This window comes from Acanthopagrus latus, chromosome 23 (genome assembly GCF_904848185.1).
Source record: "Acanthopagrus latus isolate v.2019 chromosome 23, fAcaLat1.1, whole genome shotgun sequence".
Taxonomy (NCBI): Eukaryota; Metazoa; Chordata; class Actinopteri; order Spariformes; family Sparidae; genus Acanthopagrus; species Acanthopagrus latus.
Genome location: NC_051061.1, coordinates 5849659 through 5873806, shown reverse-complemented (window position 1 = coordinate 5873806; position 24148 = coordinate 5849659). Strand labels below are relative to the sequence as shown.

At 42.8% G+C, this 24148-nt stretch overlaps 2 protein-coding genes across 9 annotated transcripts in view; both read left to right on the top strand.

Annotated features, from left to right (window-relative positions):
* The window catches only part of LOC119014808 (myosin-10-like), a 52544-nt gene extending 33125 nt beyond the window's left edge, over positions 1-19419 (top strand). For 2 of the 4 annotated variants that reach the window (XM_037090285.1, XM_037090284.1), the window contains 36 exons: positions 786-849; positions 1428-1526; positions 1986-2129; positions 2284-2379; positions 3029-3147; positions 3465-3617; positions 3736-3909; positions 3990-4163; positions 5844-5958; positions 6524-6586; positions 8363-8556; positions 8911-9032; positions 9197-9266; positions 9435-9595; positions 9737-9845; positions 9968-10099; positions 10183-10389; positions 10485-10622; positions 10830-10953; positions 11095-11266; positions 12677-12889; positions 12971-13115; positions 13220-13426; positions 13801-13905; positions 13989-14141; positions 14232-14480; positions 14691-14903; positions 14989-15201; positions 15291-15452; positions 15535-15663; positions 15802-15890; positions 16441-16564; positions 16758-16966; positions 17114-17222; positions 17444-17616; positions 17922-19419. In XM_037090285.1, the coding sequence (XP_036946180.1) occupies positions 786-849; positions 1428-1526; positions 1986-2129; positions 2284-2379; positions 3029-3147; positions 3465-3617; positions 3736-3909; positions 3990-4163; positions 5844-5958; positions 6524-6586; positions 8363-8556; positions 8911-9032; positions 9197-9266; positions 9435-9595; positions 9737-9845; positions 9968-10099; positions 10183-10389; positions 10485-10622; positions 10830-10953; positions 11095-11266; positions 12677-12889; positions 12971-13115; positions 13220-13426; positions 13801-13905; positions 13989-14141; positions 14232-14480; positions 14691-14903; positions 14989-15201; positions 15291-15452; positions 15535-15663; positions 15802-15890; positions 16441-16564; positions 16758-16966; positions 17114-17222; positions 17444-17616; positions 17922-18078 (5280 nt within the window). In that variant the 3' untranslated portion in view covers positions 18079-19419. The remainder of the gene's footprint in view (positions 1-785; positions 850-1427; positions 1527-1985; positions 2130-2283; positions 2380-3028; positions 3148-3464; positions 3618-3735; positions 3910-3989; positions 4164-5843; positions 5959-6523; positions 6587-8362; positions 8557-8910; positions 9033-9196; positions 9267-9434; positions 9596-9736; positions 9846-9967; positions 10100-10182; positions 10390-10484; positions 10623-10829; positions 10954-11094; positions 11267-12676; positions 12890-12970; positions 13116-13219; positions 13427-13800; positions 13906-13988; positions 14142-14231; positions 14481-14690; positions 14904-14988; positions 15202-15290; positions 15453-15534; positions 15664-15801; positions 15891-16440; positions 16565-16757; positions 16967-17113; positions 17223-17443; positions 17617-17921) is intronic. The other 2 variants (XM_037090288.1, XM_037090287.1) reach the window with 1 other exon arrangement.
* A 1507-nt stretch (positions 19420-20926) lies between these two features.
* LOC119014811 (serotonin N-acetyltransferase-like) lies at positions 20927-23779 on the top strand. Of its 5 annotated transcripts, none has more exons than XM_037090296.1 (4): positions 20927-21026; positions 21886-22136; positions 22503-22657; positions 22762-23779. In XM_037090296.1, exons 2-4 carry the CDS (start codon positions 21980-21982, stop codon positions 23122-23124), a joined length of 675 nt encoding a protein of 224 aa, XP_036946191.1. In that variant the 5' UTR covers positions 20927-21026; positions 21886-21979; the 3' UTR covers positions 23125-23779. The 5 variants fall into 5 exon arrangements, with proteins under 5 accessions (XP_036946191.1, XP_036946187.1, XP_036946189.1 ...); XM_037090292.1 differs by lacking the exon at positions 20927-21026 and adding an exon at positions 21079-21178; XM_037090294.1 differs by lacking the exon at positions 20927-21026 and adding an exon at positions 21230-21312.
* The last annotated feature ends 369 nt before the right edge of the window (positions 23780-24148 follow it).

The following is a 24148-nucleotide window of genomic DNA, read 5'->3' as shown; positions in this document are numbered from 1 at the left end:
TGACGGAGCTAGGCTAACTGTTTGTAGTTTTTATGCTAAGCTAAGAAAACCAGCTGCTTGCTGTAGCTTCATTATTATGGTACTGGAATGAGAGTAGAATTTGTCTATACATATTCTATACATATTTCCCAAAATGTCTCCAAGTCTTTAATAAATGTTAAAGGATTGGAATTTTAAAGTTGATAACCTAACTTTAGCGTATTTAAGTATTTAAGAGTACATTTTTGGAAAATTGTTGGTTTATTTGTTTTTTTATGAGCCTTTTTTCTCTTATAATTTCCTAAAAAATCTTGCATTATAAAGTGGTCTGGTTCTGCTCTTTTAATAGTTTGTTGTCTCTGATCTTGTAATGGTGCGTTACAGGAATCACAACAATTCTTGCTCTAAGCATTTTAAATTGCTGTGTGACTAAGTAAACCATGTGGCCGAGATTAACCGCCATGGTGTTCAGACCTCATGAATCACCGGCTGCCTCAGAGGAGAAGTGATGAAGAGCGGTCGACAGATGGGCACACACTTACAAACACACATTCACTGTCAGGAAACCACAGACATGCCGGAGATTCTTTCTGACCTGGTAACCTGGCTTTTCCTAATATAGGCATTCTGTACTCACTACACTGTGTCTCTGTCAGTCCACAAAGTGGTATTTAAGATATGAAGGAGAAGAAATAATGACACATACAGTACAGTACATGCAGATCTGTGCTTTTTAACAAACCTGTGGAGTTTCAGCAAGTTCAACAACTGTTTTTCAACATAAATATGTGTTTTGTTTCCTGCAGGGGAAGTTCATCAGAGTCAACTTTGACGTGACAGGCTACATTGTTGGGGCCAATATTGAAACTTGTATCCTCATCACTGGGACAGGCTGAGGGAGCAAGAGGTCAAAGGATTGTTTCAACAAAGCTAACGGACAGAGTACACAGTGAGTTTAGAGCTAAGGGCAGCGGTCAGGCTACACGACTCACCAAGGCTTATGCTTAACCACAAGAATTCCAATTCTGAATATTCCCTAGACAAAGCCTTAGGGGCCTTAGCTCTGAAGAAACCATGTTTTTATTGTTATTCCTTCAATTTTTACTAAGTTTATTTATGCCTGGTGAGGAAAATCATGAATATTTCTTTGTTGTAGCACTTGTAGACAGAGTATGGTTCCCCAGCGATTTCTATTTGGATTTATTAATTGTTTACTTGAACTTGAATTCTTGTATTAAAATAGTTGGTATGATTCCTGAAAACACTGAGCAGAAAGTGCTTGCACGCAAACTGCAGGTCATAGGGTATATGGCTAAACTGTTCTGTTCCTCATCAGCAGAAATTTGTTTTTTTTTAAATAATATTTACTGTAATAATTACAGTGACAATACCAGTTTCCTGATGCCCATGCTTTAATTACCTGGTCAGTCCTTAACCTTTGCTCTCAGACCTTCTGGAGAAGTCGAGGGCCATTAGACAGGCCAAAGATGAGAGGACCTTCCACATATTCTACCGCCTGCTGGCAGGGGCTGGAGAGCATCTTCGAAGTGAGTGTCTGACAACCGCCATAAGAACTGAAGTATGAGAACAATGATGGTGAGGTCGTTTGTGACAATTTGCTTCAGGCGAGCAGTAGAGCTAAAGAAAGCTGGTTTGAATTAGCACCAGCCAGCTAATCTTTTTCTCTCGTTAAGTTTTAATTAAGCTTGTTAGTACATTGTTTCATGGTGAGGCAGAATGTGCACAGGCATTTCAGTGGACACTTAGAGCATATTTCTCTTGTGAAATAGTGGATTTGAAAAGCCACTGGATCTCTTCCCCGCTTATCCACTTTCTTCCTGAGTCTAGACTGAAAATAGATGCAAATCTAACACAGACCATCCAACAGTTACTTCAGTTTTTTACTTTTAAGGGCAAAATCCACACGCAGCATAGTCATAATACACTTTAAGAGTGATACTCTGAAAAGAGAACTTAAAAGATCTTTCTTTCCTGTCCTTCTCCAGCGGACCTGCTCCTCGAAGGCTTTAACAGCTACCGTTTCCTGTCAAATGGTAACATTCCTATCCCTGGCCAGCAGGACAAGGATAATTTCCAGGAGACATTGGATGCCATGCACATCATGAGCTTTACGCATGACGAGATTGTCTGTGAGTTGTACAGTACTTCCAGATGTGCCCTGAAACAGTGTATTCTTATTCTCCTTCTAGTTCTGTAATTAAATCCCTTTGTGTCCACTCTTACTTTGCCATTACCTAATTTCCTACCCTGGAGATCAATGAAGTGTTATCTTGTCCTTGCCAGGCATGTTGAAGGTGGTGTCTGCAGTGCTGCAGTTCGGCAACATTGTCTTTAAGAAAGAGAGAAACACTGACCAGGCCTCCATGCCTGAGAACACAGGTAAACACACAGCGTCCAGTTAAAGTTAAACACATCCACGCTAGCGTCATTCATGATTCATTGGTTTGAAAAAATTAGGTGACCATGTCGCCTCAGCCAGCATCACAACAGTTGCTGGAAAACAGATGGTCATTTCCAAATATATACATACTAATTCTCATTCAGTGTGAGCTCATGTTATAATATTGGAATGTAATCTTGTGATGATGTCAGCACCAGCAGGTGCTCCAACAGTCTGGACGATGCAGTACTCACATGCTTCTCTGTATAATACAGAAATACTGTAATGAGTGCATGAGTGAAGGAATGTAGCCCTGTTTTGTCTGTTGTACTGGAGTGAAAACAAATAAATATACAGATCTTAGACTGACTTAAACAAAACCTGACCCATTGTTGGGTTTTAGCCCTGCCATAATATGTAGAATTTGGCTACAGTCATATATCCTGGGTTATTAGGAAAAGGAGTAAGGCAGTGTTACTTTAGGTCTATTTTATCTGATTTGTCATTTACTTATCTGAACCTAGCATAAATCTTGAATCGAATGCTGAAGATGGTAAAACACACAATTCTCATTCCCCATATATGTGAAACAGTGTGCACTCTGCATTTTTACCAATCAATATATTTCCTTTGTCCTCGCACTCCCAGCGGCGCAGAAGCTCTGCCACCTGCTTGGAATGAACGTTATGGAGTTCACTAGAGCGATCCTCACCCCGAGGATCAAAGTGGGACGAGACTATGTACAGAAGGCACAGACCAAAGAGCAGGTAACGTTTCATCTGGCTTTAACATTGAGGACTAAGTTTGCCTCCAATGATCATATATTATTTTGATGTCTGTGCTAACTTCTTTTTGTCTATAGTGAACTTTTGCAATCTCATGTGTCATAGACGTCCTTCTAATGTTTTTTCCTGACTGTAGCCCATGGTCTGACGTCATACCATGATAAATCACTCCAAACTATAACAGAGCCACAAAGTTTATATTCTTATTTTTTTCTCTCATGGCTCAGCGGGCTATGTATTATTTATGGTGTTTTTCAAAGTTACTCTTCATGGTCCTGTGCTCTTTATTTTATCCTCAGGCTGACTTTGCTGTTGAAGCTCTGGCCAAGGCAACATATGAGCGACTGTTCCGCTGGCTGGTCCACCGCATCAACAAGGCTCTGGACAGGACCAAACGCCAGGGGGCGTCTTTCATCGGCATCCTGGATATCGCTGGCTTTGAGATCTTTGAGGTGCTTTGATAAGCAAGATGTTGTGGTTTTGTTCTTTTGCACATGGATTTAACAGAATCATAAAGTTAGCAACAATAAAACATGTCATGGGTTCTAACAGTCCTCTGCCTCCTTTCAGCTGAACTCATTTGAGCAGTTATGCATAAACTACACCAACGAGAAGCTGCAGCAGCTTTTCAACCACACCATGTTCATCCTGGAGCAGGAGGAGTACCAGAGGGAGGGCATCGAGTGGAGCTTCATCGATTTCGGCCTGGACCTGCAGCCTTGCATCGACCTCATTGAGAGGCCGGTCAGTGTTCTCCATCTGTGTTAATGACTCTGTGGGTCTGCTTTACATACATTTGTATCAAACGACTTCTGTTTCCTCAGAATAATCCGCCTGGCATCCTCGCGCTGCTGGATGAGGAGTGCTGGTTTCCTAAGGCCACAGACAAGACCTTTATCGACAAGGTGCTCCAGGAGCAGGGCACACACACTAAGTTTCAGAAGCCACGTCAGCTCAAGGACAAAGCCGACTTCTGCATCATTCACTACGCAGGGCGGGTATGTATTTCAGCCCATTAAGGTTTCCTGCATTCTGACTGCTCTCTGGGGAATGGTGGTTGGTTGGACCTACTACTCAATAAGAATGCTGCTGCTCTTAGAGGACAGCTCTTAAGAACTACAAAAAAGACAGAAAAACATCCATCATGTCCCCTTTATTGTCTCAGATTTATCCGCATGTGTTTACCTCATGCAACAACTCTGTTTCTGACCTGTTTTGAAGTTTTTCGAGGAGGCGCAGACTTTGCTCCTCCAAGGCGCCGTTTACCAGGTCATTGCCTGAGAACAATAGCCCAGTTGTCGGACTGCTGCCGTAGGAAGCCCACATCTGGTTCACATTGGTGTGAGATTTAGTCTTCGGTGCCTGGCGGTTACATAACAGAGGTTTTTAACTTTCACCTTTGTGTGGTGGTCTGCCATCTGTAGAGAGAAAACGATACTCCAAAGCATTCCAGAGAGGATGATTGTCAGCCGCAGCTTGAAAGCCGATATTGTCCCCTGAGTGATAGTTTCATTAGATTTACCTGTCTCCTTTTCCTCTCCTGCACATGTGTATATGAACACAATGTCTAAACATCAGTCCTGGATGGGAGCCTTACCACGATAAACGGGTGAAAACCTCAGATTCATCCACAATTTGATCCTGGAGCCAGCAATAAATTTGAACTTCATTAAATAAATCCAGCTCAACAGAGTGATACTGAAGAGGAGAACAAGTGCTAACACAGTGAGTTTGCTTTTCCAGGATTCTGATGAGACCCATCTGGAGGTCTTACATTCCTCATCTCAGGTTGCCGACCGTGTCAGATACTTATTATGTTCGGATCCAATCCAATGCTTTTCATTGTGTGTTAGACGTTCGGAAAACACATATAAGTACAAATCAACATCATGTTACAGAAACTAATTCCATCAACACAGTATGGTGCAGTAAGAACTAACTGTGCTGGCAGTCAGTTACAAAGAGGTTATGTAAAGACTTTTTTGGCTCCCTGTTCAAGGCTTGATGCCTCTGTGCTGTGACAGATAATAATTTAAAGAGAGTTTTCTGGTGATTTTTATCTATAAAGTCTTTGTTTTAAACTTAGTGCAAGTACCAGATAGGTAAGGTACAACCCAACAGTGATGCTTATGTCAGTATTGTGTGCCATTGTTTGGTAAACTATCTGCCGCCTATCATGCATTGAGCTGAACATCTGGTGCTGCCTGTGAGATAAAACAACTTGGTGGTACTTGGAAACACTACTAGAGCTGTCAGTTAACTGAGTCAGCATACTTTGCAGGCAGGTGAAGCAACAGACGAGAGTTCATTTATCAGATACTGGAAGCCAATCGTCTCAAAGTGTATTTTCAAAGTATTTCTTTCTTTTACGTTGTTGACACTGGGATATAACAGTAACGAAGGGATCACGATCAGATGGCTACAGTGAGGTTCATGAGTGAAATCTGATTTGATGCAGGGTTGTTTTTTTGTTTTTGCTGGTGGGATACCAAACCTTGCATAACCAATTTATAACAGAGGTCCGTGGTTGTTATTGGTATAAACTGTACAAGACACCTTAACCTGCCTAGAACTATTTTCATTTTTGTAATTTATTCATCATTCGACATGTTTACAAGTCTACTACTTTTGTTGTCTAGCCAGTAAAGTAAATCTGAGGAATGACTGTATTTCTTCAGGTGGATTATAAAGCTGATGAATGGCTGATGAAGAACATGGATCCCCTGAATGACAACGTGGCCACGCTGCTGCACCAGTCGACTGACAAGTTTGTGGCTGAGCTCTGGAAGGACGGTGAGTGTCCCAAGATTTTCTTTTGCCTCATAGGAGCTCATCAAGCTTTGAATGGTACAAAAGAATATTGTTGTACGATTTAATCTGATGTATAAATAAACCTGCAGCTATCCTTATCAGTCCAGAACCATGTGACACAGCAAACCTGTTGTGGAGTGAGCAAAGGAGACACAGAAAGAAAAGCATTCAAAATCAGTTTTGATATTTCAGTCAGATCAGAACCACAGCCTTTGGATTCATTATTTTGATTTAACATTTGTATATTTATTAAATCACACAGAGTTCAGATGGAAACTAACATGGTTATATAACACTTGGTGGTCTACTCTCTCACCTCATTAATACTCAGCTATGATAACCCAACACTAGCTTTGAACAGTGTACAGTGAATTAACTGATACGTCACTCTTCAGTCCTCTTTGTAACAGCTAATTAATGCTTGTGAAAGTTTTGTATGTGTGTGGGTGTATGAATGACGGGTGTATGTGTCTGCATGCCAACTTTTTTCTCTCTCTCTCTCTCACTCTCCTGTCTTCTTTTTCTGTCCGTGTCTCTGTTGCTGTAGACATACAGACGTTTCAGAGAGCCTCTTTCTATGACAATGTGTCTGGGCTCCATGAAGCTCCAGGTGAATCATAGTAACACTTAACCTTTGTGTACCACTGGCTTCTCCTCATCCTCTGCACTGGAGGGATCACTGGTTCCCTGTCCTGTCCCGTGATGGCTGCAGTGTGCGCCCCTGTAAAAGCTCCCCTCTGGCTTTGCATGGCTGTAATCCAGGTGTAAAACCTTTGATACCAAAACATTTCATTCTGCCATGAATGCTGGAGGCATATTTACCTTCAGACTTACTGCCACAATAATTATTCCAACATCTTTTGGGTTAAAAGATAAGCCAGGTAAGGCATTTCTTTTGTAATTGTGTAAAAAATAAAGCTTTGTGTACAAAGTTAATTCACTCATCAGAAAACAAATCAATACAGTTTTTTTTTATCAAAAGGCTGATGTGGACAGGAAATATTGTAATTCAACTTTTACATGGTCAGGTGGAGGGATTTTAATACTGCTTTGTACTTTTTTGTTAACTAAAAGTGTTACAATAAGGAAATGTGCTTAGAGAAAGTGTTGCTAAAAAGGGCACATTCTGGGGATATTTAGTTCATGCAAAGCTACACTGATAAATTGTCCACTGACACAGTTGCATAAAGAAAAATATCTCGGTGACAGTACAATAACTTTTTTGCATTCAACAGACTTAAACCGGTGCATGAGTTTCAGAGCTAAGATGAAAAGAAATAGCAGTGCCCAGATTAATTTTTAGGAATAAGTGGATGCAGAATTGCATTTAAGTTTCTGTCCAGCGTTGGTCTAAAAAACATGGAACAGCTGAGGAAACTGCATGCCAGACATCTGATCCAGCTCTGTATCATTAATCTTTTTTGTTAAAAGACAGATGAGCTGAGAGACGTTTGTGTTGCTGAACTGTCATGCAAATGTGAATGGGGTCATGTCCTTGATTTGAGCACAGGTTCACTTATAAACAGGTGGAGGTAACTCACCTAGATATACTGCAATGGGCCGCAAAGATGGGGATGAAGAAGACTGCAAGCTAGTAAATATGGATGTACATAATGAAAGATATAAAATATTAAATAGATCTTTTAATGCATTTAAAGTTTTTTAGAACTTAAGGACAATGTGTTTTGTTGAGTAACTGAATGTAAACATAACTGTTGTATGTTAACAAAGCATAGGGCTCCTTTAAGTGTATTTCTCTTTGCTTGTATTGGATAGTTGACAGAAGAGTGCCAGGACAAATTAACACTAAGGGATGAAGTGACAAATGTTTACTGGACCACAAAGATGCTCCTGAAGCAGGAAGTTTAATTTAAATGCATATTTGTGCCTAACAAGAATGCGATAAATCAAACCAATAATTTATGCAAATTGCTTTTCTGATAATATAAAACGACCTGAAAACCTCCCTCTTTTATCCTCAGGCAGATCCTGCTTTAAAACCACTTTTGAATGAAGGATTGTATTAGTATTAGTCATTAGTAGGCTGGCCGAGGGAAACCAGCTCTGCGTGTTTTGTTGCCTGTAATATCAAACCAGCTGATGGTCTCTGGTCACAGCTGGTGTGACATCATGTCTGTCTTCATGCTTTTTCAAAAAATTAGAAAAGAGTAAATCCTGCTCAGTTGAACCTTTATTGGCAACAGATAAAATTGGATTAAAACACCAAGGAAAGGTTAAAAGTCATTTTGTGGCTTTTCTCTTTTCTAAATTCATGTCAAAAGCACTTTTCTTTGGAGAGCTCTACATTTATCAGTAAATGAGTGACCTTTCCTTACATTAATATAGTCCTCTTTCTCTTTGTCTTCATCTCAATCTTCATCACCAGTGGATCGAATCGTGGGTCTGGATCAGGTTGCGGGCATGAACGAGACAGCGTTTGGTGCCGCCTACAAGACCAAGAAGGGCATGTTCCGCACTGTGGGACAGCTGTACAAGGAGCAATTATCTAAGCTCATGGCCACACTGAGGAACACTAATCCCAACTTTGTCCGCTGCATCATCCCCAACCACGAGAAGAGGGTGAGTTTTAAAATGCTCATACCTACCCTCTGTACCAGCTGGTCTGAGATCTGCTCCACTAAATCTGTTGACCTAACAAAGTTTGAGTTTTGGTTTCAAAGACACCATCTAGTTCAAATATATCCTGGGGTCAGGTTTAGAAGAGATCCAATTGTACTGTATGGACTGACCACAAATAAGCGAGAATCACTAATATATTAAAAAGGACAGATACATTCCATCTTTGGTCACAGGTCTTAAATACATCTTAATTAAAATTCATTTCATTTATTTATGCTGGACCTTTACCCATACATGTCCTCTTCATACAAGTCCTCTTCATCATCTATGTCTTTCTTCTCCCTCCGCCCCTAGGCTGGTAAACTGGACCCCCACCTGGTTCTGGATCAGCTGAGGTGTAATGGTGTGCTGGAGGGGATCCGTATCTGCAGACAGGGCTTCCCCAACCGTATCGTCTTCCAGGAGTTCAGACAGAGGTAACTGAAGCTAGTATGGTGTAAAACAACATGAATTTTATCAAACAAAAGCACATTATTTCCATAAGTAGATAAACATAGTTGTCAGAAGTAGATAAATATTTCAGAGATGGTGAAAATTTTTTTTTAATAAGTCAGAACATCTGTCTCTTCTCCTTGTCCAGGTATGAGATCCTAACTCCTAACGCCATCCCCAAGGGCTTCATGGATGGCAAGCAGGCCTGTGAGAGAATGGTAAGGACAAATGAAATAATCTCGCCTGCTGCCTCAGAGTCTAATGATGAGACAGTGGCATGAAATTATTAAAATGTGATCAACAATAGTCTAAATAAGGTTTTACAATGCTGTTTTATCTCCCTTTCTCTCCCTGTACCCTTCAATGTGTCTCTCTGTCTTTGGTAGATTCAAGCTCTGGAGCTGGATGGCAACCTATTCCGTATCGGCCAGAGTAAGATCTTCTTCAGAGCGGGAGTCCTGGCCCACTTGGAGGAAGAGAGGGATCTGAAGATCACTGACATTATCATTTACTTCCAGGCCGTCTGTCGGGGATACCTTGCACGCAAGTAAGGGTTTCACTCCTGCTGCTGTCTGCATTTGAGATCTACTGAAATTGAGTCTTTTACATGTATTTGATCACAGAAAATTAGATTCTGCCGTTGTTCTACTCAGACTTTTACCCTCTTCTTCTCGCTGTAATGCTTCAGGGCCTTTGCTAAGAAGCAGCAGCAGCTGAGTGCTCTGAAGGTTCTCCAGAGGAACTGCGCTGCCTACTTGAAGTTGCGTCACTGGCAATGGTGGCGACTCTTCACCAAGGTGTGTGCTTGCTTTTATGTCATAAAGGCAACAGACCCTGTGTGTTTGCCTCTAGAGGTCACTGATCACCATGTAACTGGTGAGATTTATCAGTGGAGATAATTATCCATCTCTACCTGCAGGTGAAGCCCCTGCTGCAGGTGACCAGGCAAGAGGAGGAGATGCAGGCAAAAGATGAGGAGCTGGTCAAGGTGAAGGAGAAGCAGACCAAAGTGGAGGGAGAGCTGGTTGAGATGGAGAGGAAACACCAGCAGGTCAGCAACGATCTAAAATCTGAAGACATTATATTTTTTTTTTCAGATGCGTCATTTGAGGTTTTAATGGTATGTATCTGTAGTTGATGGAGGAGAAGAACATCCTAGCAGAGCAGCTCCAAGCCGAGACCGAGCTGTTTGCAGAGGCTGAGGAGATGAGAGCTCGCCTGGCTTCCAAAAAGCAAGAACTGGAGGAGATCCTTCATGACCTGGAGTCCCGGCTGGAGGAGGAAGAAGAGAGGAGCCAAGGCCTGCAGAATGAGAAGAAGAAGATGCAGTCCCACATCCAGGTGTGTCCGCCAAAATATTTCCAAGTAGAATTACTTAAATTCCCAAAACATGTAAATTATGTTTGCCTGTATGATTGAATTGTGTGTGTGCCTAGGACCTGGAGGAACAGTTGGATGAAGAGGAGGCTGGCAGGCAGAAGCTGCAGCTGGAGAAAGTGACAGCTGAGGCCAAAATGAAAAAATTTGAAGAAGACATTTTGCTGCTAGAGGACCAGAACTCCAAGTTGCTAAAGGTGAGAGCGAGAAGAAGGCTCTGACGGTCTGCACTCAAGCTAAGTGTTACGGATAGACAGAGGGAGAAAGAGAGTCTTTAAGAAGCTTTTCTCCTTTACTGCACAGTGTAATGATATACAGCCGAAAAGGTTGAGATGATTCAAATATGTAGATGCTGGGTTGAGACACTAGCTGTGCTCTTACCTGTCTGTATCTCGCTCCTTTAGGAAAAGAAGCTGGTGGACGACCGAATCAACGAGATGACCTCGCTGTTAGCCGAAGAGGAAGAAAAGGCCAAGAACCTGAGCAAGGTCAAGAACAAGCAGGAGATGATGTTGGTCGAACTGGAGGGTAAAGGACTCATGAAACACAGAATACACAGAACAATAAAGTGGACAAGTGCTTTGTACAATTGTTTGAATCAGTATATGATGAAAATATGTTTCTTCTTCTTCTCCTCGTGTTAAACTATTGTGGCATCTTTTAATTTAGAGAGACTGAAGAAGGAGGAGAAGACCCGTCAGGAGCTGGAGAAGGCGAAGAGGAAGCTGGACGGGGAGACGTCTGACCTCACGGATCAGATAAGCGAGCTGCAGACCCAGATAGAGGAGATGAAAGGTCAGATGGCCAAGAAGGAAGATGAGCAGCAGATGATGCAGGCGAGGTAGGAGAAACCGGGACCACCGCAGAGAGGAGTGGTGACACCACAGCTCAGTGCCTGTTAAAGCAGATCACCATCAACATACTCCCACATAACTTTGAATGAGCTAAATATGGATGATTGAAGCTTTGATATGGAGCCAGTGAGGTTCTGCTTCATGATGTGAGTCAGTCTGAGCTAAGTGTTACATAGCTGTACAGAGCGGTCATCAAACTAAACACTGTAAGATACACACACGCCTGCCATTTTATTGAACTGGTCACACTCCAGACAGGTGGACAGCTGTGATCTTATCTCGTAAAAAAAAGAAACAAAAATAGCCTTTGAGCTTTTACTAATTGTTGTGCTTCCCTCTGACATGCTGCCTGTATCTCCTCACTGATTCTCACTGCATTGGAATGTGTTTGCGCTGACCGTATCATTGGTGCACATGTTATATGTGTGGTATTAATCTGCCTTTACAGCACACAACTGCTTTAAGAGTGCGTGTCAGAGGATAACAGCCTGAATCAGCTGCTCTGTGAAACAGCGACTATGCTGCCACCCAGAGTTCAGTCAGGAACATTAAATGCATACTTCATTTTTTTTTCTTTTTTTTTTTTTAGTAAAACACAAAAGATAGAATAATTCAGAACCACAAAATGCCATGATAAACTATGATTAATTGGGTATTTCCAGCGGTGCAATGTAACTCAATACTGTAAATCAAGTACCATAATTAAACGCAATCTTGAGGTAAATATACTTTACTTGAGAATTTCCAGTAACTCCACCATATTCTTTAGGCAAATATTGAACTTTTTACTCCACTACCTTTGTTGAATAACTTTAGTTACTGCCTACTTAACAGATCTTTTTCTCTAAATATAAATCAACAAATAAATATTGATATTGTATTAATTTTAGGCTACCCAGCAGAATATAAAATAATCAAAATTGGCTCCACCTTTAACAACTGCACCATTAAAGTGATATAAACATTAATGCATCAGTACTAAGCAGTTATTATTCAAATTATCTAAATTATAGATAAGATAAGATAAGATAATACTATATAATCTGAAATGATTGTTCATAAAATGAATAAAAGTTATGTTTATCTTTGGTATATTATTAGTATATTTTGACTGTATTACCTTTGGACTTGTAACATATTTTTACGCATTAGTATTGATGTTTTTACTTAATTATGTCTTCCACCACTGGGTTTGTCAACATATGTAAAATGAACGAGTAGCTAAGTCAAATAATTGTTCAAACACTAACAAAATAACTCAGCTACACCTTATTTCAGTGTATTATTATAAGTAATTTATGTTCTTCCACTATTGTACCATCACAGTCAATATTGTCAATATTGTGTCCACTTCTCACTTGAGGTTTATCAACATTATTAATTGTTCTCATTAACAGGGGTGAAGACGAGGTTAGCCAGAAGAACAACGCTCTCAAACAGGTGAGAGAGCTGCAGGCTCAGCTGTCGGAGCTGCAGGAGGACCTTGAGTCAGAGAAACTGGCCAGGAACAAGGCTGAGAAACTCAAGAGGGACTTGAGTGAAGAGCTGGAGGCCCTGAAGACAGAACTGGAGGACACCCTTGATACAACCGCTGCCCAGCAGGAACTTAGGTACTGATCTCTTCATTTTAGAGATATATCATAGATAGGGGGGGCATTTACTTGAAAATATTCTTTTTGTTAACTTTGTAGGACCAAGCGTGAACAGGAGGTTGCCGAGCTTAAAAAGACCATTGAGGAGGAGACTAAAAACCACGAAGCTCAGATCCAGGAGATAAGACAGAGGCATGCCACTTCTTTGGAAGAGCTTTCTGAACAGCTGGAGCAGGCCAAGAGGGTAACACACCGCTCCACTGTCCAATATCACAGGATCAGCTAATCCATCAAAAAGCATCATCATTTCATCGCCTGACCACACTCATTTTTGTTGATTATGTCTAGTTCAAGGCCAACCTGGAGAAGACCAAGCAGAGCCAGGAGAGTGCCAACAAGGAGCTGACCAGCGAGGTGAAGGCCCTGCAGCAGGGGAAGACTGAGTCTGAACACAAGAGGAAGAAACTGGAGGCCCAGCTGCAGGAGGTCATGGCCAGGGTCACCGAGGGAGACAGGGCCAAGTCAGAACTGGCCGACCGCACACACAAGCTGCAGGTGAACATATGATTTGATACACTGGAAGCCGTCAAACTTTTTGTTTTTGTGATAAATATATTCAGAAATAGCTTGGTGTAGATTGGATGTTGTTGTTTTTGTTTATTGGATGGATATGGATTTTGAAGATGAAACTCACAACTATGATGGAAAATAAGATACTTAACGATTAACTCCAGTCTTCATGTAAAAAGATTCGGGAGACACTTAAATGCATCGTGCAGATGACTTTGTACAGTTGCAGATGGGTTAGAACCACATGTCATTGTAAGATTTGGACGTTGGATAAGATCAAATTAAAGATGTGATGTGTTTGACAAATACATTTACTCTGGGTCGATAACTTGGTGTGACTCTGGTGTATCTCTATGCAGACTGAGTTGGACAATGTGTCAGCCATACTGGAAGACGCAGAGAGGAAGGGTATCAAGATGACCAAAGATGTTGCTGGACTGGAAAGTCAGCTACAGGACACACAGGTCGTTATTGTACCTTTAATCATCAACCCACAGTTACTGCATCCTTTCTTTTAAACTAACTGGAAATATTCATTGTCATGTAGGAGCTGCTCCAAGAGGAGACACGTCAGAAACTAAACCTCAGCAGTCGTATACGCCAGCTGGAGGAGGAGAAGAACACTCTGCAGGAGCAGCAGGAGGAGGACGAGGAGGCGCGCAAGAATCTGGAGAAACAGATATTGACCCTGCAGGCTCAGGTAGAACAGGTGGCCTCTGGTGTAGAAAAACATTGTTTAGATACTATTTTCCTTGACTTTTATTCAGATTTATGTTTTGTTTGTTTGTAGCTGTCAGAGAGCAAGAAGAAGCTGGAGGATGACAGTGGAGTAATAGATGGCTTGGAAGAGGTGAAGAAGAAGCTTCAGAAGGACCTGGAGCTGACCGGCCAGCGTCTGGAAGAGAAGACCATCGGCTTTGAAAAGATGGAGAAGACAAAGACCCGTCTGCAGCAGGAGCTGGATGATATAACTGTAGACTTGGATCACCAGAGGCAGATCGTCTCCAACCTGGAGAAGAAGCAGAAGAAGTTCGACCAGGTGAGATCGCACTTTACCAGGAATATTCTGCTGGTTTTTGAAGACACTGGAAAACAACTTTGGAATGACTTTGCAAGTTTGTCAAATATTTATTTATAAGTTGTCCAACTTAATGATCAAGTTTTACAGTTTCGATAGGTCTCAGGATTTTTCACAAATAACATTTTCAGAAGCTCCTGATCCACAATGTGATGCCTTCCTCCTGTGTAGATGCTGGCTGAGGAGAAGAGCATCTCGGCTCGTTATGCTGAGGAGCGCGACCGTGCCGAAGCTGAGGCCAGAGAGAAGGAGACCAAAGCTCTGTCCATGACCAGAGCTCTGGATGAGGCGCTGGAGGCCAAAGAGGAGCTAGAGAGGGTCAACAAGCAGCTTCGTGCTGAAATGGAAGATCTGATGAGCTCTAAGGATGACGTCGGCAAGAATGTGAGTGTTAAGACTGATAAAGCACAAATTATTTTCTGTTAGAGTTCAGGAGTCAATCATCCTTTATTTATCTCCACCCTGTCAGGTCCATGAGCTGGAGAAGTCAAAGCGTACTCTGGAACAGCAGCTGGAGGAGATGAAGACTCAGCTGGAGGAGCTGGAGGACGAGCTGCAGGCTACAGAGGATGCCAAGCTGCGTCTGGAGGTCAACATGCAGGCCATGAAGGCCCAGTATGAGAGAGACCTTCAGGGCCGGGACGACCAGAACGATGAAAAGAAGAGAGCGCTGGTCAAGCAGGTGCAGAATAACACCTAACAGTACACCTTACACTGTTACAACAACAATGTGCTCCCACAAAACTAACAACTTGTCTGGCTTCCCGTCAGGTGCGAGAGATGGAGGCAGAGTTGGAGGATGAGAGGAAGCAGAGAGCTTTGGCTGTAGCTGCTAAAAAGAAGCTGGAGATGGATTTGAAGGATATAGAGGGTCACATAGAGGGAGCCAACAAGGCTCGAGACGAGGCCATCAAGCAGCTGCGCAAGTTACAGGTACGGATTCAGTACTTCAGTTTGAATTAGTTATATTTACTACACTGAGCAACCTTTCTGAGCAATATGTTTCCTCCTTCAGGCCCAAATGAAGGACTACCAGCGGGAGTTGGAAGACGCCCGAGCTTCTAGAGATGACATTTTCGCCATATCCAAGGAGAATGAGAAGAAACTGAAGAGCCTGGAGGCTGAGATCGTGCAGCTTCATGAGGTACAGGATGTCTCTTTTGTTGCATGGTTACAATGTGCGCAGTTTGGATTGGAGGGTATTCGTTTTCATGTTTTTTTAGATTTATGTATCAGCTGTATTATCATGAGAATTTACGATTTACTCTTCATCTTTCCGCAGGACCTGGCGGCGTCTGAGAGGGGCCGGCGCCACGCTGAACAGGAACGGGACGAGCTGCAAGACGAAATCTCAAACAGCACCTCTGGAAAGTGAGTTAGCCTCACAGATTGAACACAGATCTGTCGAGAAATGCATCTTCTGAACATGCTTATGGAGCAGCAAACAGATGTAACATTATCTTTCGGACTCAGCGTTTTTGTACTGTTTTTGCAGCAAACCTAAGCTATTTTATTCTGCTTTGTTAAGCAAATTTTATGTCAATTTTTCATCCTCATGATGAGGCAGGTAAATAAAGTGAATAAAAAACATAATGATAACCAGCAAAAAAAATCAGATATGACAAATAAGCCTGTATTAGTCAAAAGTGCCCTCAAGCTTATTGTTGTGAAATAAAATAAAGGCAATAAGTCATCATAATTTTTCTTTAACATTCACTTCCTGGGCTCTTGATGAACATTTTAAAGACATTGACTGTGTTTTAGGGTTAATAGCAACATTTTTATAAATATTATGTCAAAAACTTGCTCCAGAGGAAATCCTCAGCACATGGAGTGAAGTAAAGAGATTGTGTTAGTTGGGTCTTTGTCAACACAGACGTGATGAATGTCGTCACAATTTGAACTGTTTCCCTTGTGCCAGGTCTGCTCTGATGGATGAGAAGAGGAGGCTGGAGGCTCGCATCGCTCAGCTGGAGGAGGAGCTGGAGGAGGAGCAGGGCAACATGGAGCTGCTCAACGACCGCTTCAGAAAGACAACTATGCAGGTGTGGTGTGATATTTGATTAGTACTGTGAGACGGTTCATCGTAGAGCTTTATTCATCCCTTTTTGCTCAAGACTAAGAATTCTCAATTAACCCGTGCAAACTGATAAATGATGACATTATTAGCAGACACGCACAATGCAGATCATCACTCCTCCTCCGTCCATTACCTCCTTCCCTCCATCTGTCCCTCAGGTGGACACTCTGACTACAGAGTTGAGTGCGGAGCGCAGCACAGGCCAGAAGAGCGAGAACGCTCGCCAGCAGCTGGAGCGTCAAAACAAGGAGCTGCGGGCCAAGCTGGGCGAGCTGGAGGGTTCTGTGAAGAGCAGGTTCAAGGCCTCCATCGCTGCCCTGGAGGCCAAGATAGCACAGCTGGAGGAACAGCTGGAGCAGGAGGCCAAGTGAGAATTCAATACACTTCTCCTCGCATTAACTAATGAACAGTTGAATGAAAAAATAGAAACCGTGCTCAGATCTGGGATCAAGGTTGAGCTTTAGACGATTAAATCCTGCTTTGTATGTTTAACCTTCGCTGATGTCTGTTAAAGGGAGCGAGCAGCAGCCAACAAGATTACGAGAAGGACCGAGAAGAAGCTGAAAGAAATTTGCATGCAAGTGGAGGATGAGCGCCGCCATGCTGACCAGTTTAAAGAACAGGTATGTCTGACACTGTTGACACTAACACTCAGTTAGTGTTCGGCCTCACATTAGTTCTAATTTGTTCCAGTCGTCCAGCATTATATCTTACACAGACCTCCTCCACCCTCCTACAGTTCACATCAGAGAACTGCCCTGCTGACTTTTAAGCACACATTCTATTTCTTTGTAATGTATTTATTTGTCCTTTTTTGTGTGTGTGTGTGTGTGTGTGTGTGCAGGTGGAGAAGGCTAACTCTCGTATGAAGCAGCTGAAGCGTCAGCTGGAGGAGGCCGAGGAGGAGTCCACGAGGGCCAACGCCTCACGCAGGAAACTGCAGAGGGAGCTGGATGACGCCACCGAGGCCAGCGAGGGTCTGAGCCGCGAGGTTCACACACTGAAGAACCGCCTCAGGTATGACGTAGAAAGAGAATGCATCCACAATCTGACATTCACAATTTATCTTTTCATTTTATATTTATCGTAAATTTCTATTTTAGCCTAAAAGCACTAAAAATATCACTCCTTATCGCTGGGGAGAGTTTTCAAAGATATAGCTCCTTACAATGAGCAGATCAATGAGCCCAATCTCCTTTGAAGATATGTTGGCTTGATCAGTGGCCGGCCGCGAGAAGTTATGAATCGTTTCCGTCTCTAGGTTTTGCTGCTCTTCTGCCTTTGTCTCTGATCAAATACCTCTACCACTCTTCCTCCTGCAGGCGTGGCGGCCCCATCAGCTTCTCCTCCAGCCGCTCAGGCAGACGTCAGCTTCAGGTGTCGGAGGGAACTTCTCTGGACCTGCTGTCCGACGATGAGCTGGAGAACAAGATCACAGACAACAATGCCAATGAGACACCAGCGCCTCAGCCGGAGTAGAAGAGAGGAAGCCTTAACTTTTCGCTCCCAGCTACAACAAGAAATACTTAGACCCTCCCAGCTTGAATAGGGACCCTCTTCTTCCCTCTAGCTCATGTCTGGATAGATCTGTTCTCTCCAAACACACACGCAGCGTGATCTGAATCCCAGCATATTCTTGTCCTTACTTCTGAACCCTTAACCCTAGCATACACCAGCAGTTGGAACCCCAACGCTCCCCTCTCCCTCCTCAAGGTTGTAAGAAGCACTACTCTGCCTTACCCCCTCCTTGTCAGGCTGCAGGGCTGTTTAATTGCAACTTCCGTCATCATTGAGCATAAAAGACTCAGTAACATGAACAGGAGATGAGCTGTATGGCAGATAGGAGTGCTTTTCTTTAAAAATCGCACATAAATTGCACATGTTGAAAAATCCCCTTAATCCAGTCATGCACACATTAGAAAGAAACTCAGTTGGACCAGTATTTAGCTGTTTAAAATGCCTCCAATTGCAATATTTGAAAGGAGCAGATCACGATGAGAGAAAAAGAGCCTCTGACTATATTTTTTCATCAGTCTACAGTATACAGTTTGTCCATCATATGACTCAGTTTAGTTATATAAGTAGTAACTGTAACTAAATAGTATTTTTCCAATCCTATGCGAGGATTGTTTGCTTGCATACGAATATAGAAATGTGACTGTAAGCTGCCTTGTTGCCTCAGTGCTACGACACGTTGCTCTTTTGACAGTATTGGTTTGACAGTAGGTCAGTGTTGACTTGTAATTATACAGTGCGAGGGCTGAAAGCGGCAATCACATGCATGTCCTGTTGCTTCTTCTTCTTCTTCTACTTCTTCTTCTTCTTCTTCTTCTTCTTCTGTGCCTTTTCCTTGCTCCCAAATCTCCAAACCCATTTATGCCACATATACTGTTCATATATTGAACCATGCCTATTTTCATGAAGGTATTTTCATAAAATATTCATACATTTGCATATGTAATAAGATCTTAGTAGGAAACTGATATTCTTTGATCTGTATGTTCTGCTACAGCTTCTCTGTTACCGCGATGATTGATACGTCAGACTGTGTGGGGTACTTTGTAGATGGGTGCTATGACTTTTCTTATGGATAACTTTTATACTTTTTGAGTTATTAAGATTTAAAAACAATCCAATAGACATCGACTGTATTTATATCTCTGCTATTGTACACACAGTGCAAACTCCATTCGTGTCTCAAAATGCTCAGTGTTGCACATCTATCAACTGTACCGATGCTCATTATCATGACATGTACAGTTTATGAGCTATTAGGAGCTATATAATACAATAAAGTCTATGGAGCCCAATCCACTCAAACTGTTCTCATAAGTCGCCTGTTTACATTCAGAATTCAGTGTCTGGGATATATTCAGTGAGCCTTACCCCTCCATGTCAGGCTGCAGGGCTGTTGAGTTGCAACTTCCATCATCAGTTAGCATAAAGGACTCAGTAACATGAACAGGAGATGAGCTGGATCACAGATAGGAGTGCTTTTCTTTAAAGCACACACATAAATTGCACATGATGTAAACTAAGAAGTCTCTTAATCCAGTCATGCACACATTAGAAAGTTCAATCCAGTGAGAGCACCTGTGTGTGGCTGATCATTATCCTCAGTTGGACCAGTATTAAATGCCTCCAAATGCTAAAGTAATAGCATTGCAATATTTGAAAGGAGCAGATCAAGATGAGAGAGAAAAATTTTCATCAGTCTACAGTATACAGTCTGTCCATCATATGACTCAGTTTAGTTATATAAGTAGTATATGTAACTAGATAGTATTTTTTCCAATCCTATGCGAGAATTGTTTGCTTGCATTCGGATATAGAAATGTGACTGTAAGCTGCCTTGTTGCCTCAGTGCTACAAGGCAGCTCACAGTCACAGTCAGCTAGTCCACAATGATGCCATTTAGATTTTATGAGTTTATGAGTTATGAGTCACATTCATAATGTCATCCAATTTCAGCTTTGGCAAGAAAATATTGTCAATCATCATGACAGCAATCGCACGCATTTTCTTTTCAAACATTGTGCATTTTGACCCAAAATGGCTGGGGACTGAAGGTTTCATGATGTGCCTCAGAGATGGGTCTACACACCACCAGGACCTCCAAAGCATCAGGAGAACGTTTGGCAAGAAATGTGTCTTTATATCCCTGGGTGCTTGTTCCCCTCGCCTGCACCTCCTGATGTCACCCTGATGACCTGCAGAGTGACTGGATTTCATCTGATGAGAAATGCATCACTGTGCTTGGAGTGTCAACCATTAGTGTTTGGGGAATGGTGTGAACTGAGATTAGTCTAAGGTTAGGGTTAGGCTGTACACAAGGAATGAGGTCAATATAAAGTCCAAGCAAGGATAGCTGTGTAAACTAGTGTGTGTGTGTGTGTGTGTGTGTGTGTGTGTGTGTGTGTGTGTGTGTGTGTGTGTGTGTGTGTGTGTGTGTGTGTGTGTGTGTGTCTGAGAGAGAGATTAAAGGCAAACTAAAATAGACAATAAGTCCAAATAATTAAATACCAGTGGTGTAAAGTAACAACGTATGTTTTTAGAAGTACTGCACTGCTATCCATTTCATACTACTTTGTACATCACTTTAGATAGAAGTATTGTAGTTTTTCTTCCACTATATTTATGTATACAATTAGTAGTTCAAGATTAAAGGAGCACCATGTAATTTTGGTGAACTCAAAATTGTTGTATTAACAAATTATGATAATACAACCTCAGAAATCTTTTCAAAACTGAATAAACAAGCTTCTTAGAGCAAAGTGTGATACAAAATAACACTGCTAAAGCTGGTACCCATGGCTAGAATGTAGAATGTAAACTCGGTACTTAACTGAATGACGTAAACATTATAACATATCAGTTGTAGTTTATCGGGTACACTTTGCAAATAAATCTCGTGTGCTTTCACTCAGGTAAGGTTTTAAATGCACGACTTTTACTTGGAATACAGTATCTATACAATGACGCCATCTTCCATCGTTGATGCAGACCAAACAATCACTGTAATCTTCCGGTGCTGGATCACAAACGGTGTGACTGTTTGTTGGTGGAAACAAACAGCGAGGTGAGAGCGTTCACTCTGTCAGAGAGGAGATAAGGGGCCTCTAATGCGCAGAGTTGTGGAAACAACTCCCGTAATCCTTCATCATGTGACTCATAGTAATAATCACTTGATAATGAAGAGAGACGTCTGTGGTGGTGAGACAGAGGCAGAGGAGCAGAGCTGGTCAGACAACAGAGCCTCCCTCACACACACACGCACACACACACACACACACACACACACCTCAGCATCCACAGGTAAGTGTCACTGCAGCTTTGTTAGTGTGTTGGAAAACTGACAACAGTGTGTGTTCAGTGTTCAGCCTGTGGGCTTTTTATTCACTTTATTGGTGAGGAATCAACATAATTCTATAAGCTTGTGCCACTTATTGGTTGTTATGCCTTGAAATGTAAATCATCATGAATATTTAGTGGCACTTCTCTCAGTCAAACGCAACTTTTATAGACCGCTGCTGTCACAAGCCTGCTATCAATGGGCAGGAGGTGGTGCCTCACAGCAAATCGTTTATTATTATCAACTGTCAATTCTTTTTAGAGACAAAAACCAATGGATGCAGTTAATTGCACGGTTGATCTTAATGGACCTGCACTGTTCTGACCTTCTGTCATTCACTGACATCATACATTCAAATGCAAATGATCTGGTGAATCACAGCCGGCGGAGCTGTCCTATAAAGCGGGGCACAAACTGTCCGCTTGTCCTCGCAGGGCCCAGGGGTGATCCTGCCGAGCGGGAGAGGAGACAGGAGACAAGACCCGACGATTTTTGGTGGGCGACAGAGAGAGAGAGTTTCAAAATCATATGATGTCAGTGGTTGGCGCGCAGCCTTTCATCAAACCAATGCAGCCAGCACCTTCTGTTTCGCCTGGTATCCAGAGGAGACACACACTGCCCGCCAGCGAGGTCCGGCCGCTCAACACGCAGGATGCCATAAGCGTCTTTGAGATCGAGCGTGAAGGTAAGTGACCCTTCTTATCACACAGTCGTATGCTGAAGCAGAAGTCCGTTCTGCTGGAGGACAAACCCGCTCTCAAGTGTCGCTAAGTGAAAAGACGCGTTACGCAGATAGAGGGCTGTGCGTAAAACCATTTCTGGCATCGACGGATCTAATTATCTTTTTTAGTATTTAACGCAGCCTCTAGTCAGATATAATTTTTCTTTACACCTTAGAGAAGCAGTGTTAAATCAATACATCTATATTAAACACCCATCTCAAGGTGTGCTGAGCAGTTTGTGCCGAATTTGGTGTGCGTAAAAGTAGTGCCAAACTACTTTTGCGCACGTCCACCTCACACTTTCCCCCCTCTCTCTGTGTCTCTCTCAGCTTTTATCTCAGTGTCAGGTGAGTGTCCCCTCCACCTGGATGAGGTGCGTCACTTCCTCACGCTGTGTCCAGAGCTGTCCATGGGCTGGTTCGAGGAGGGCCGGCTGGTGGCTTTTATCATCGGCTCTCTGTGGGACCAGGACAGACTCACCACAGTAAGGCACCTTGTACCTTTCCATCTCATCGCTAACTTCCGCCAAAATAAATACATAAATGTGCGTGTGGTCAGTAATTCTGATCTCCAACCCCTCTGCTCCAGGACGCGCTGACTCTCCACAAGCCCCGCGGCTCCACCGTCCACATCCACGTCCTCGCTGTCCACCGCACCTTCAGGCAGCAGGGCAAAGGTCCCATCCTGATGTGGCGCTACCTGCAGTACCTCCGCTGCCTGCCCAATGTGCGCCGAGCGGTGCTGATGTGCGAGGACTTCCTCATCCCCTTCTACCGCAAGTCCGGCTTCAAGGTGCTGGGCCGCTGCGCCATCACCGTGGCCAGCATGACCTTCACGGAGATGTGGTACCCCATCAGCGGCCACGCGTACATGAGGCGCAACAGTGAGGCGATCCGTTTCCCGCAGCATCCCCTGACCCTGCCGCTGACAAAGACCGACGAGCATGTATGACTGTCTGTGACGCGAGCTGCGCGCACAGGTTGGGTTTGATTTCAAATCAGTGTCGTGTCCTGTGGGACGTGTTGGGGTTTTTCTCTGTTCTGTTGGATTTTTGTTTCCTCTGATTTCCTCCTGAAACTCTGTGTGAAATCCTCTTTAAACAAGAATGTACTATACTGTAATGTGATGTATGATACTTTGTGTTACCAAGTTTATTTTCATGGTCTAGTTATTAGTGAGTTTAAACCGTTCCAACAGCTCTGTAGTCAGAGTTACTTGCTGTCGTGTTAGACACTTGGATGTGTTGCTTCCTGCTCAGCGCCGTCATGGACTTCCCACAACTATGGACTGACGTCAGCCTGCAGGCTTTAGCCGCTCAGCCGCAGCTCCTCCAGCTCTATTAGGGGGCTTTAGCTGTTGTAAACGTCGGAGGATTTAGAAAAGGGATCCACTCATCATTAAGTCTGCACATGCAATGACCCGACTTAGATTTTGGTGAGATAGGACTCTGTGTTGTAACGTGTTTGTGTCTGTTGCAGTATCGATTTCAATAAAATGTTTTCTACTGTTTTTTTTTTAAAGATGAAAAATGAATGTTTTTTGTTGGATTTGTCTTCCCCAAGTCGTTTTAACTTTCCCCCCTTGAACACCTCACTTTATTTGTCATGAGAGTGTGTTTGCTCCTACTAGTACCTGCAACTGTACCTCCTCTGGTCAGCCAGTGGGAAGCTTCATGCTCTTGAATGGAGCTTTAATCCATGACTTGACTCATGTGTAATCCACTAAGGTGCCAAGGACAACCTGGGCAACTAGTGGTCACTCCAAAAATGACCCAGATGTCCAGTTGGCATCAGCACAGCTTGAGCAGGACAAAGATGTTTAAAGTCTGATGCAAATTTAATCTCGCCATCAGCTCCTGCCTTGTGCCCGAAGCCAGACGGAAGAAGCCTTTGACGCAACGCTTTGTGTGGCCTTCTGGGTGTTAGTGGGAGTCTCCACTGAAACTCAGATTTAAGTTGACAGTGAAAAATGAACT